General features: G+C 39.1%; 1 protein-coding gene across 1 annotated transcript in view; it reads right to left on the bottom strand.

The window, feature by feature from the left end:
• Positions 1–237: 237 nt before the first annotated feature.
• The window catches only part of DNM3 (dynamin 3), an 80,382-nt gene continuing 65,100 nt past the window's right edge, over positions 238–15,519 (bottom strand). Inside the window, exons 17-19 of the mRNA XM_053469033.1 lie at positions 2,824–2,988; positions 1,037–1,257; positions 238–472 (exon numbers count right to left, since the gene is read on the bottom strand). Of these exons, the coding sequence (XP_053325008.1) occupies positions 238–472; positions 1,037–1,257; positions 2,824–2,988 (621 nt within the window). The remainder of the gene's footprint in view (positions 473–1,036; positions 1,258–2,823; positions 2,989–15,519) is intronic.

Here is a 15,519-nt window from a genome sequence, read left to right as displayed (position 1 = left end):
TGCACAGATATTGTCATTGGAAACGCTGCCTTCATCAGTGGAAGCATGTGGAAAAAAGTATAATGTGACAGAAGCACAAGCAAAGTGGACATTGCGCATTAAAAATATTTGCTTGGTAGAGTGATATGGGGAGAATGAGATTACACATGTAGTTAGAGATTTTAAAGTGAGTTTGGTAGGTTAATGTCTCCTACAATCATGCTGTCTTCTATGATTGGTAAGAACGGAATTCATTCCTTACCTTGGAACACTTGGTGGAGCACGAGATGGCCTTGAAGGTATCTGAGGTGGCATCATAAATGGATCATTATTGCTGGGAAAAGGTGTTAAAGGTCCTGGGCGAGTAGGTACTGTAAGAGCACCTATCTGGTTGCCTGGGACAGTAGGAGCAGGGCTACGACCTACAGGTGGTTTTGTTGAGGTTACCTGTTGAGCAGGTCTTTTCTGGTTGGTTGGACTAGCCGGCGGAGACCTGCAGCAATACTGACTTTTAGTCATGATAACAATTAATTACAGCGTCACTAATTCATTGGCTCAATGAGTTTTTTTACATAACATTCACATTAATAAAATAAATACTTATTTATTACAGCTCACTGAATTACTAGCCATCTGTAGCCCATTTATAAATCTACATCAATAATACCTTCCAGCATTGACTTAGATGACTTAGTGCTTTTAAAGGAGCATATAAATAGATCCACAAAACTCTTAATTGCAAGTATAACACAACGTGGAGCAATGGCTACTACACTCTAAACTGAAGTTGTAAACACTATCCAAATTGCTATTGTATTATCCAATCAGAGCTATGTCCTGCTTCATTACCTACCTACCTACACACTTTCTAAATCTGAATGTGGTCCCACATTACAGTTTTCCAAACATTCATGCACCCAAAGACTACGGTATGCATTTTAAGAATGCAAATCACTGAGATTGTGTGGCCATGCTTTTTCAAGAGGGAGTTGTATGATTGGCCAGGACCAGATACACTGGCATGTCCCGAGTTATTACCAAGTTAATCCCAGGTTACCTCCGCGAGTGCATCCAAGAATCATCCACAGGAGGAGGCAGTGGAGTGGATATAGTGGAGGAGCTAATATCTCCAATGATTTGTAGAGCTTCCTTAAGGGTATGGTACATCCTTAACATCTCATCTCGTCTTTGAGCTTGCTCTGCAGACTCCTCCATCAAGGTGTTTTGGTCCTCAGAGTACAGATGAGCCAAGAGCTCTGAATGTATAAATTCTTTCACCTATGGGGTATGCACACTGAATAGATTACATCAAAACAAATAACAGAGGTCCCTTCTTTTGAGAATTATATCTGAAGAAGAGACATCCAAAGTCTTAAAGTCTAAAGTTACTCTGCATCTTATACTATATATTACAAATAAGATATGCATTTGGATATATCATTTGTCAGCTCATTTAAGTACTGATCAAATGGTTTCCCTTTTTTTTTACATTTTATTTGTCAAGGCGCACCATATGCCATAAAACAAAGCCAAATCCATCATCAACACATACAATATACAGTGTGGTCATGGAAAAGCTCAAGGGATGAAAATAAAAACAGGTATAATTGAGATCCATGGATAGGAAGCATGACAAAATTTTTTTAGTTTTGTGCTTCTGTGCTTAATTTTGGCCACGGGCATGGGACCATTGTAAAGGATGCACAATATATGCAGAAAAGCCTCCGATAATACTGGGTTTCTTTCAAATGAAACCACGGTGTTTGTATATTGATGGGATTAACAATGTGAAGGGTTAAAGTCCACAAGGACATCAGCGCACAGGGTGTTCTGGGTTCTCTAAAGAAGAGGTTAAGGTTAAAAGGAATGTATGTTTTATCAGAATATCCTTTCAAAGTCCTCTTGAGAGTCTTCCCATGGAAGAGATTTCTGTGTCTTAATCTGCAAGGGGAAGTATTTGATAAGATGCAGCCAGTCTCCTTGGCCGTCTTGTGGGAGCTGCCTAAAGGCTCACGGGAGCAAAGAGAGGAAGTTCAAGGGCTTTTCTGAGCTTTAACTTTGTCAAGAAAACCACTTCCTGGGGATCAGCTTGGATCTGGGTCTGTTTTGTACAAGGAAACATATAGGAGAGATATACAACCAACATTAATTATGACATGTAAAGAAAAAAGAAAACAGATAAGGCGTTTTAAGGACACAACACATTTAAAGAGTTATATTGTCTTCCCTAGGTACGTTTAAGGTACTTATGCAGGTCTTGGTATTTTGAGAATGAGGCATGAAAATTAGGCCTTTTAAGGTAAAATATACTTTCTATTCAACAGCGACTTAAAACATACCTGACATTTATTGATAAATTGCTAAAAGCCATCACATAACCAAAAATTCTTTTTATTTGCTAATAGTGGCTCCAAGTTAGTCTTATAAACCAGTAAAAACCATTATCACAATTTATTTATATCTTTAATGTACATATATAAATTAGAATTTATAGATAAAATTCTGTATGAAAACTATAAATCTGCAAGGTATGTACCGCACATGCGGGGTGCTGATGTTATAGGAAGGTCCTTGTGTTGTACGTGGGCATGAATGTGGTATGATGCGCTCTGGTCTTTACAGAGATCCCTGCCTTTAATAGTGGTCTGGTTCCAACTATGACAGTATAAAATACACGCCTGTCTGCATACAGCTAAATATCCTGCTGGCTAACAGACATATGTAGTAGTCCATAGTCATACATTAAGACTTGGCAGCCTCTACAGACTTAATTTTTTTTATTACATTAACATAATCATACAAACTCTGGCAATGTAAGTTAGAAACATATATTGTGTTACTTACACTATTGATCATCAGGTGCATTAATGTCTTTGGTATCAGGTCCCTGATACATTTGTTAATAATTGTCATGTAAGAGTCCACCAAGTTACGAATGGTTTCCACCTGTCTCTCCAGCTGAGGGTCCATTGAAAAGTTATCATTTTGAGATCCTTCTTCTTCAACAGCCTGGGAAGAAAAAAGTGCTGTTAAATTTTTAATACACAGTGATTGAGAAAATAGATGGTAGATACGGTGAAGAAAAAAATTATTTGATCCCCTGCTGATTTTGTACGTTTGCCCACTGACATGACATAATCCGTCTATAATTCAGCTCCCTCCACATATTTTCTATGGGATTAAGGTCTGGAGACTGGCTAGGCCCCTCCAGGACCTTAATGTGCTTCTTCTTGAACAACTCCTTTGTTGCCTTGGCCGTGTGTTTTGAGTCATTGTCATGCTGGAATACCCATCCATGACCCATTCTCAATGCCCTGGCTGAGTGAAGAAACTTCTGACCTCTGTGATTGCAAAGTCATGTTTTGGAAAAGGGTCAAATACTTATTTTACTGAGTAAAATGCAAATCAATTAATAACTTATTTGAAATGCGTTATTCTGGGGGGGTTTTGTTGTTACTCTGTCTATACAAAATTATAGACTGATCATGTCTTTGTCAGTGGGCAAACATACAAAATCAGCAGGGGATCAAATACATTTTTCCTTCACTGTATCCAGTCTGAAATCAGATCAAGGGAATCAATTATGGAATATGTTCCTATTTTGAAGTATATACAGTTGCTTCTAGACATGAAGCGATACTACACGTATAAGCACCATGCTTAGTCCAAATAAGAGGCATAGAGGACCTGTTTTACATAAGGCTGATGGAATCCTTAGCTCAGATGACTGGGTTCATCTTAGGGTAAGAAGGACTAGTCAAACTGCAATAAGTTATTTTTTTAATCATCTCTGTCCTGTCATCATCCCTGTTGTGGATGCTGTGCCGGGCCACCAGCACACCAAGGCAGTCTAGACCTGAAACCAACCTCAAAGTTTCAGCCTGCATAGACCATGCCAGTGAGGTGCAGCTGGCATTCTTTCAGGCACAGTGAACAAGGTGGTCCACATCTTACCTTTACACTTGGGGAGACCCCCGAGAGATTCTCAACAGGGCCAGACTAGGCATAACAAGGTGGCCTTGGCACTTTAAAGCTGGTGGCTCCTTAATGACAATGTTGCCAATGGCTTTATTTAATAGGCTGCACATTACGTTTTTATGTACATACCAATAAAACATACCAATAAAATAACAAATATACACAAGCTCCTGCAATCGTACAAATACTTGCCATGATATGTATTGTGCAATATGTATACGAGTATTTGTTTAAGACTACTTTATCCAAAACATGTATATGTGTATATATATATATATATATATATATATATATATATATATATATATACTGCCATTTTTATACTATAATTACACCTAATTTGCAGTTATAGTGTGTTGCGTTGTGTTTCATCCCGTGCCAGTCCACATATGATCCTGTTTTTAACTGCTCTGGTCCCAGTGTGTCACATTCCCAGTTCTGGACACCCTAGGCCAGCTCTATAAAACTTTTGCACTGATAATTTTGATAGTGTCTTTGCCTCTGAGAAAGAGCTAGCTTTCCTGATGGAGGTACACATAGCTTGAAATACTGACACAAGCATTAACTGCAGAATAGTCAAGTAACATATACAAATGACACTTGCTGTATGCTACTGAACATATATTTAAAGGAGCAGAAAAAAGCTATGGTAAATGTAACTTAATGCAAGTCGTTAAAATGTCAACTGAGATTCTGCCCAGCAGATCTCATCAGGGTCAAACAGAATTAACTGGCTTTGTTGTGTCTGGCCAAGTTAATTGCCCCTATTGGCAGCCCCCTTACTCAGTAGCTAAATTTAAAGGGTTAAATTTGAACTGACCTATCTCTCCATTTAGTTAATAAAGGCTCATATAACATATAAACAGTTTTGTTTTAAGCCTCCTTTTCTGCAAGCCATTCCTGGTCAATTTGTGTGCCAAATGACATAGCAGAAGGTAAGAGAGTTTGAACTGATACAATGAAAGGGCCCCAAAGAAAATATACCCAAAGCTACATATGCTGACTCTAATTCATCAAAGTTAGGCGAAGGAGTTTTACAATGCTTTATTTAGCTGCAAGCTTGTTTTTATTAGGTGAGCGGGTTGAGCAGAGCCCTTAAAAGCAGGCATTAAACTATTTCATGCAATTCACTTTCATATAATGTCCTTAACACAAAGATTCAGAACAGAAAAAAAGATGTCTGCTTCCTTCATAGTGAGGTTATTTTTTTTTTCTGGCTCTATCACAGGCTACCCCTTTGTTTTTGCAATATTGTTTCAATTAAATTTCAACCTCTTAGCCAATATAAAGCAAATACATGGAGTGCCAGAAACGTAAAACAGGATTACTCTGGCACTGAAAGAGTTCCCCCGTTCAACCAGTTACAGACGCTTCCCGTGCATCTCTGCAACACCAGCCTCTAAACATGCCTCAATGCGTCCATTCTATCCAGAAGTAGAAACCGTCATTGCGTTTCACAACACTGTATTGTAGAAAATACTGAAAAGTAACACAATGAGGAAAATGGGGCTTTACACAATAAGATCATGTATTGAACAAATATTTTTTTTTTGCCTGAAACTCAGTTTTTCTTGACTTTTCATTCCCTTGTGTCCGCCTCCAGAAGCAGACTGGAATTCACTCTCTCTCTTCAGCCCTTGGCTCTTTCTCCCCCCTCCATCATTTATATCCTGTATGTGCTTTTGGAGTTTTCTTTGTTTAAATTACAGGGCTGCAATAGGAGACTTTTGCTGGCTAAGCAGGGCAGGGACACATGTTCAACATTATCCCCATCAAGAAAATGCTAGAATTAAAAATAGCCATTGATCTCTTCGCCTCAAGAAATGTGTGTTGGGCGAGCTATTACAAAAATAAAAAAGGAGGTCAGTGCATTAACAGCGTAAAGAATATTTCAAGTTTTTGATATGGGGTGTAAATATCCTGTAGTTTTGCTCAATGTGGTTAGTTAGAATATGGCAACAGCAAAACAGCATACGGGTTGGGTAACAACTGACATAATCTACCTAGTTCCCCGCCATCACTGAGAGACACATAAAACCATCATTTCCAGCTGCGGCTCTATTTAAAGAACACCAAAAACATGGTGTTTATAAGTGGGATTAAAATTAGTTTGTAACAAACAGATGCTAAGGAAATCTGCAAATTTGAGAAATGTTTTCACTTTCGGTTGACTAGGAGATGATGGATTTAATAAGTAGAACACGACAGTTATGCAAATGAGTGGTATTGATAAAATATTTAACCTGCTTCTGTCTCAGGTTTTGATTACTTGACCTTTGTTGAAGCTCAAATTGTAAGCAAATGAATAAAGAAACCTTAGAACAGTATATCTGTTACTTCACTATCTACAAGATGATTGGGTCACATTACAACAACTTGCAGAGTTCGTTAACAACAGTTTACAGAGGTTCACAGGTTCACCCTTTTATGCCTCATACGGCTTCAAATGTTCCCAAGTTCACCTATTCTCCCCAACGTGCCTGTTGCGGAGAACATCCACGTGCTGACACATACATACTCTTTGGTATGGGACATCTTATGTAGAGCTCAACAATCCTGTAAACTTTTTGTGGACAACTCGCATCCCTTCATCCTACTGTTTCTGTAACAAAGTGTGACAACACGCATGATTATCCCGCTCTACCAAGAAACTAGTACCAAATTTCATACAGCCTTTTGTCATTGAAAGGAGGATCAACCCTCTTGTAGCCTGTCTACAACTACCAGAAACCCATAAGATCCATCCTGTATTCCCTGTCTCTTGGCTGAAGCTGTGGGTCCCTGTCTTTGTTGATAAGGTATTGCATGAAATCCAAAAAATATTGGATTCCAGAATCCGACATGGACAACTTCGGTACCTCATTCATTCTCCCAATTCTACAAACAACATCCTGATCATCCGGGTCGTTCCTTTAGGCTGGGACTGTCAGGAACATGTAAGCATCCATCATGTCGCTTCCTCAGACCACTGTTGGCACCTCAGGAATTCCCGCTATGAAGGGGTGCACACTAAAGTGTTGTCTGCTGACTTAATTTAGACAGCTGCAGCCACCATCTCCATTGTGCCCGTGACGTGCACGCTTCTTAACATGATCTTTATTGGAATGTCGTTTGTAAAATTTAACTTGCCCCTTTCTCTTGCTCAGTTGAAGCGATACATTGTACCACAGCATGTTCTTGTATTTGTTGCTTGATCTTCTCGAATTTTGACCCTGCTTGTCCTATCATTCAGGAACAGTGCTTCCAGCCTATTGCCTGTCTGACCAGGATTCTTGGATTGTCCTTTGATACCGTATACCCGGCCTTCCCACATTTTGGTCTCCACATCCCGAAATTCCTCAGAGAATCTGGGTTTGGCATTTGGCAAACATTTTAGACAATTGGATGCTTCCGACTTTGTGGCATCAGTTTGGGGAAGGCCCTTTCCTGTTCCAGTATGACTGTGTGTCATAAAATACATGGTTTGTTGTGTTTCGTGGGGAGGAAACTGAATGACCCGAACGGAGTCTTGATCTTAACCCCACTGAACACCTTTAGGATGTATTGGAACACAGAGTGCAGGTCAGGTCTTCAGTGCCTGACCTCACAAATGCTCTTTTGAATGAATGGGCACAAATTCCCACACACTCCAAATCTTGTGGAATGCCTTCCCGGAGGAGTGGAGGCCACAAGGGGTGCTTCCAACGTCCACATTAATGTCCATGGTTTTGGGACAGGATGTCCAAGAAACACATATAGTGTATATGTTTTCCCTACTAGAATCAGGGGGATGCAAATAGCCAATTTTTAACTTATGTTTCAAGCTGTTAATGAACATATACGTTTATTTCCACAATAATGACACATGCAACCAAACCTACAGGAGTTCAGCACTTTTTTAATGCTTTTACAGGGTCTGTGTTTTTATAATGCCAATAAATACAGTAATGCATCATTTCATCAGATTTCATCAAATCCACTGGAGTATTGAATAAAGCCTGTTGCATTGAGCAGTCATGTCAAACAAAACAATTGAGCAGTCATGTCACACAAAACAAGAGAGTCTCAGTGGGTTTAAAAGTGATGTAGTCCCACTATATCAGCTCCATCAACTATATCAGCTCCAGCTCCATTACTTTGTAGTGTGACAGAATCCACAACATATATGCTCCAGATAGGGACGTTTAAATACCATTTGCTGGGGGGGGGGTGCCAATTCATTTGTTAGTGACACTGCAATGTTGGTTGTTTCCATATAAAGAACTAAAGCAAAAAATTAAGAAGTAATTTATAACGTTGGTCAGAACCCTTGAAGTGACATTAACATTTTTACTTAATGAGCCACTTGCAATCGTGGAAAGGTTTATTTGTATCGGGATTGTCCTTTTTCTGTGAATCAATTAAAGTGCTCCAGTCTTATTTGAACCTAGTAACAAGTAGCTCATATTATCACTAGTATTGATAGCAGTACATTGATTTTCACTTATGTAGTTGCTGCAGGCTTTAGCCCTAATAACCCATAAGAAGTTGTCAGCAACGACACACACAGCCTGTCACAGAAATGCTATAATGCTGCAGACATGGAATGCAGACATAATTAGAAAAAATGGTTATTTGAAGACTGAGGGAAAATAGTAATTTACAAATTGCATTACTGCTTTAAAAGACAAATATTTAGAGAAGAATCAAATAACCAGAGATGAGTAGGCAACACCAATTAATATAATTCTAGCAGTTGTTTTAGGAACATATAGAAATCCTTACTATATTTGCATAAAAACTGAATCCAGGAAGAGCTTGTCGTATCATGACAACGTATTTGGTCATTAGTAGTTACAGTACATCAAGTAAACTGATCACTAACAATAAAAGGCATGTTTGCAATGGAGATACTATCATCAAGGGAAGGATATGTTTGTAGAATTACTAACTGGACAAGATGGACTTCATCTTCTTTGCTTTGGGAAGCAACTGACCTCAAGCACAGACACCAATACAATTATGTTTATGAATGCATGAATTAGTTTCATTAGATAATAAGACAGCCAGCCAATTTACAGAAAGCACAGAGAGAGAGGAAGTAGGAACGGAGTAGCATGGCACGTGGAAGAGGTGATGCAGCATGGTTCTGGAGTTTTAATGCCTCTTTGGCCTCTTTTGTACATTGGAATAAAGAAGCAGAGGCTCAGCACTTCAATGGTGAGGTGAGTTTATTTCACACAGGCAACGTTTCGACACACAGGTCTTTCTAAAGCTTTCTCAAGGATTAGCATGGAGTAGTGACCCTTGGATTTAGCAGTGAGTAGGTCATTAGCAACCTTGGTAAGGGCAGTCTAAGTAGAGTTTGAGGGTGAAAACCAGATTAAAAAGGGTCAAGTAAGGAGTTGGAATCAAGAAACTTGGTTAATTGGGTATAAACAATTCTTTCAAGAAGCTTGGAGGGAAGAGGAAGTAGAGAGATGGGACGGTAATTGGACAGATCAGTCGGGTCAAGGGAGGACTTTTTACAAGATTGGAGTAATGGTACCATGCTTGAAGGAGGATGGGGCAGATCCGGTAGAGAAGGAGAGGTTAAAAATGTGAGCTAGAGTAGGGACAAGAGTAGATGACAGAAACTGGGTAAGATGGATAAGAGGAAAGAAGAAGAGCTTGTACCTCCTCTTCTTTGACAGCAGATACTTGCTTTAATGTAACAAAGGATGGGAGGGTGATGGCAGGGTGGGGACTGTACAGATATTTCATATCTGATAGTTCCGATTTTAGCATTGAAGTATGTTGAAAAGGTTAGTGGAAGGGGTAGTTGTGATAAGTCGAAGAAGAGAATTGAAAATTCTAAAGAGTCATTTAGGGTTATGAGACAAGGAGAAGATGAGGGAGGTGAAGTAGGTTTTTGTGGAATGAGACTTCCGCCAACTAAGTTCAGCAGTGCAGGAACAATGTCGAAGGTGTTGGGTTACAGTCCCGTGCCGGGGTTGGAAATGTGCACGTGGCGAGTAGTAACTGGGGCTACATCCTCAAGAGCAGATGTGGTACTATAATGGAAATGGAAAGGTGAGTCCGGATGTGGACCTCCTTGTTCTCTTGTACTCAGAGGGATAACAACCAGACCACACTGACAAAGCCCATGAAGGCTGAAACGTACATCTGGGAGATGCCCCAAGCAGCAATGCACCATAGGACAGGCAATGAAGAGACTGTCTTTCCTCGGTTAGTTGGTCTCACACCTTTTTTTGTATAGTATTACAGTGGATACAGTTTCAGGTAGCTTAAAACTGGCCATTTTCATTGGTCAATGAAACTGACCGCTAAAGTGTATTACAAGTTAGCATGTATCCTTAAAAACATTTAGATAAAATAGATAGTATCAATGTAGTTTAAACCTGTAGAGAGTGTACCTGAAGCTCATATACTAATGCCTTTTTTCAGGGGGCTGGGACAAAAACCCAAGCCAGTATAACATAAGGCTAATGTCAGATGTGTTTGTGGCTAAAGAGATTAAATAATAATTGTGGACCATATATGGTATGATGTTTTGTTTTCATGGAAAAACACTAGAAACTACAAGCTTAATGTTGAAACTAACACAATCCCACCCAGTAGATTCAAATGGGCAGACTGCAGCTTATTGAAACCACAGAGAAAGTTTAGTGTCTCACTGGTTTGAAATTTGAGGGAATAAGTGCAAGATCTGTTTTCGGTCAGCTACGGGAACTCCTCAGTTATAATAAACAAATTCAGAAGAAAGCATTTTGGTAACTGAGTCACAAGAAAGGCATTTGTTGGATTTCCTCAGGAGGAACATCAGAAGGCAACCTGCAGAATAAGACTGAGTTTCTGGACTCTAAATGTGTATCAGCACTGACTAAGCATGCCCTGTATTTTAACACCAAAAGGCATATTATATTAAATGAAAGCCTGGTACACAGATGCTTGCTACAAATCAAAGTTTACCAGTTTCCTTGATTGTTCTCTTAATCATTAAAATGTCCATACCTCTTTTTGTAATATAAAATAACACATTATTTTCCACATCAGTTATCTCTATGTCCCCCAACACAATTACCTACCCAATAAGAAAATCACAGCTTGGGCAGATATTTGGGAAAATATGAGGAACTGAAACTATGCCTCATTCCTAATTCTAGAACACAAATCATAAACCTAATTCTTTAGAATGCAATCATATTTTTCAGCAATTTCAATTCAGTATACAGTTAACAGTTAATAGTTTAAATACAGTATTTAGGATTTACATAGATGAAATCAAAATCAAGATCTCTCAAGAAACCTCTACCTTGAATCATGATTTTGACCAATGATATCAGTGTGAAACTGCATGATTTGTTTCATATGTGGATGTGGTAGGTTGAGGTTTGCACTGGCAGGATAAATGAATATGATATTTGGTAGGAACGGAAGAGGAGAATAGGAAGAGCTTGCATAAAGGCAGCTATTTCATGGACAGTGCAGGGGTAGATAGCAATTTAATTCTAGAATGTTTCCAACATGTCATTATGTCATGACAGTCTCATAATTTGGACATTACTTTCGAATTGTGACCAGTGACGTACCTGGTACAAAAGATTGCCTGGAGCAACCACTCTACAGCAGATTCCCTACAGTTATGTGCATGTGGTTGCTTCTACAGCCACTGACATGCACAAATACAGTCAGATGACAAGTCAAGACTTGTAAGAACTATCTTTGTCTCTGCATCTATCCTCACTATGATTGGAAGCTGAGGAGAGGAACAGTAAGAAACAGCCCAAGCCCCTTCAAAAATTAAGACCAAAGAGTGCCTGTGTATTTGTGCAAACCTCTTTTGCCTTTATATATATATATATATATATATAAATATATATATGCAAATACACAAGTACTTACCAGCACTCAGGTCTTCTTTTTAAATAATGCAATGATGCTCCATTAGGGTCAACGTTTCAGTCTTTAATGACTTTCATCAGGCGGTGTCCTGATGAAAGTCCTTAAAGAGTGAAACATCTTTTTGTATGTTACTCTACCAAGCACCAGGCTGCAAGAAATTGGTTGGTGTGCAGTAGTAAACAATTATACCAGACAAGTGATAATGATCATCTATTTAATATGTGGGTTAAAACACAATCATTACCTGAAACAGAAACAGCTGTGTACGATGAAAAAAACTGGGTGAGAAACAGACAAACTCACTAACAAGGTGAGTTTACTGAAGACAGTTTAATGTCAAAAGTACAGATCAAAAGTCTGACACAGATTGGAACAGACATATTGAATGTACTGTTCTGAGCATCTAATGCTAAAAGCCACCATCTTTCTATTATATAGGTGATAATGGTATACAACTATCAAACCTATCACTTATCCACTACTTCCCTCCCAGTAAAACCAAGCAGGAGGGAGAAATAAGAAAACTGTTGCACCTATCAAGCAGCGAACTTAATGAAAGCCACATAGAGATCATACTTCTCCTTCCCACACAGATCATATGTCAGCAACTTGACACATAACAAAGAAGGCAAGCAACCAGTTTAACACTGCTGGTTTCAATATGCGTCATCATGCTTACTTCTATATGTAACTACTAGTCATTCATCCAGAACCGCTTCATTTCACTTGGACCCTGAACCTTCCTGCACAAATCTGTGAGTCTGTTCTATTGAAAAATATTACCTAAATCACAGAATATCATGTCTGTCAAACCCCCATAAAAAGGGATGGCAAGAAAAAGACAAATCCCAAGCAAGGGACCTGCTCCCTCCGTCCTCACCAATTTTACGAGGCACAGATGCAGAGTTGTGGAACTGCTGACTGCAAAAACTGTGTCCTAACTGGACAAAATGCAGACGTCTATCGACTCGATGTTGGAAGAATTATAATCCAACTCCAATCGCCTGGAAGAAGTAGCATCAAGTGTATGTATATGTGAAGCCGACATAGATAATCTTCAACACACATAAACTGCACTTCAAGAAGAAAGTGAGTCCCTGGAGAACAAACTTGAAGACTTAGAGAACATGAGTCAAATAAATAACCCCGAATCAGCTTCAAGCAACCAACTTCCTCCATAACTTGTTACCAAAGATTCTAGTTTCCAACACACCAGATTGGAAACCTATGATAGAAAGAATGCAGTGGGCCCTGCCCAAACTTAAACGCCTCTTAAACTACGCCACCAAAAGCTGTTCATAGGCTACCAAGCACAGAGAAACCTTTTTTTATCTAAACCAACCACACCAAGACTACTCAGCATCTGTTGCGGCAAAACACTGGAGTGTTGTATATATTATTATTGCTAGACACATTAAATAAGAAGATATCCAGTGGAGGGTGATATGCCTATGGGACAGAGCCCCTGTTATAAACCAGGTTCAATTTTGACATTTGGTTAAGCCCACATTTATTTCTTTGGAATCCAAATGTTGTTGGATAGGTTTTATATATATTGAATATGTTTTATTTTGGTCTTTAATTTTTCAGCCTCCGAGTATCGGCCACAAGTAATGCACAGACTTCTTCATCAATATTGCAATCCAAATTACCAGGGTCTGCCTCCTCGATGTGAAACGTAACAATAAGGTACAATGTTTTACACACCGTGAAGCAAACACCCAGCTGACATCATTAATCAGTAAGACACAACACACCGCCGATCTAACTCCCACCCTCTGCTATGTATTGTCCTACGGCTTGCATAACCCAGTAAAAGAGGCACATCTTATTTGTATGAGAAACCAACTAAACAGATAAGTGAACATGCCAAGTTAAAGGCAAGCTGGATAGAGAGGTATGTGTATTTTAACTAAAAAAAAAAAGCAGAGGCGTAGCAATTATTTTTATAATTTATTCTATTCACCATCTCATGATTAATTTACCAGACTTGATTATTTTCTGTTATCCTCAACCAAATTGCAACATATGGTTTCTGCAGATATCAAGGATTTGGTGATATCAGATCACACTCCTATCACAATACACCTACAGTTTAAACCCTTACACTCTGTCACCAACACACGGAATATAATCGCTTCAGTAATTAAAGTGGTGGATTTCCAACCCAACTATACTAGTGAGTATCTGTTGGATGTGCTTGGCCGATACCTGGATGAAAACTTACCATATCTAGGGACAAATAAGCATGAACCTAGAATAAGGCAGTAACATTATGATTGGGTTCATTAAGATTTATAATGCACATGCCACATAGGCAAGGAAAGGCTGAGGAGCCACTCTTCAGGATGCTTGTGGAGTCTTACCCTTTCTCATCCTTTGCACACTAGGGGCAGTGACACTTGTTGAGACCAGGAGGGGGACCCTCCTAGATCTACTGTATCATCCCGAGAGCTGCAAAAGCTTGATTTAAACTTGAAAATGAAATGCAACTTTCTAACTTAGTGCCTCAAACTGTTACCAAAGAAACTTAGTACAGTAGATGAAAGATTAAATACATATCATGCTTAATTCCCTTTGCAACCGGAAGATGTCCAGAAGTGCCATCATCTCAATATTGGCTTAAAACAGTGGGACCCAGGTACATCCATTTACTGTCCAGGGAAGTCTGGTCAGAAGTGGGGTTCATGGAAGACATAAAACGTAAATTACTCCAACATGGAAATAAGGTAAAGCAACTCAATGATTCTAGATAACACAGGAACTGGGGTATATAAAAATCAGAGCAGGTGCTCTGGACTGATGAGTAAAATGTTTAAATATTTGGTTGCTGAAGGAGGTAGATTGTTTACCGAAGGTGCAAAGTTTGGGGCTCCATTTCTGCAAATGGTGTTGGGAATGTGGTCAGAATGAATGGTCTCTTCTATTCTGAGTACAGGCAGATACTTATCCACTATACCTTTAGTGAGGCATCTTATTGGCGCCAAAATTATTCTGTAGTATGATAACAACCCCAAGCATATAGCCAAAGATGCTAAACCTATCTTAGCAGTAAAGAAGAACAAGGAGCCCTGCAATAGATGCTATGGTCGCCATAGAGCTCTGATCTCAACATCTTCAAGTCTGAGGATGCCTAAATCCAAAGAAGAATTATGATTAGTTATCCATGGTGTTTGGAACAACCTACCTGCTGAGCTCCTTTAAAAACTATGAGCAAGTGTACCTGGAAGAATTGATGCTGTTTTGAAGGCCAAGGTTGGTCACACCAAATGAGAAAGAATAGAGACAATAATGAGACAATAATTGCTCTGGCCCTATAAATTAAAGTAAGTTGTTAAGACTTCATACTGCTTATTTTATTTCACGCAGGTTGAAGGGAAATTTCTTTCCAAGTGAACAATTTCAGTAATAAATAATTATTGTAAATTAAATGCAGTTGTTAACATATTCTAGAAGTTCAACGTAAAACTAAGATAATAAAATGTGAGAAATATTTGATGTACATGTTTACAGAGTGGTGTGAGTCTAGCTCCACCAAGAGCAATGCCTAATATACAGTATACACCAATCAGTCATAACATCAAGACCACCTGCCTAACATTGTGTAGGTCCCCCTTTTGCCCTCAAAACAGCCCTGACCCATTGAGGCATGGACTCCACTAGACCTGTGCTGTGGTATATGGCACCTATACATTAGCA

The sequence above is a fragment of the Spea bombifrons genome, chromosome 6, assembly GCF_027358695.1.
Source record: "Spea bombifrons isolate aSpeBom1 chromosome 6, aSpeBom1.2.pri, whole genome shotgun sequence".
NCBI lineage: Eukaryota > Metazoa > Chordata > Amphibia > Anura > Pelobatidae > Spea > Spea bombifrons.
Note: the sequence above shows the minus strand (reverse complement) of the source record. Positions and strands in the feature narration are given on the sequence as shown.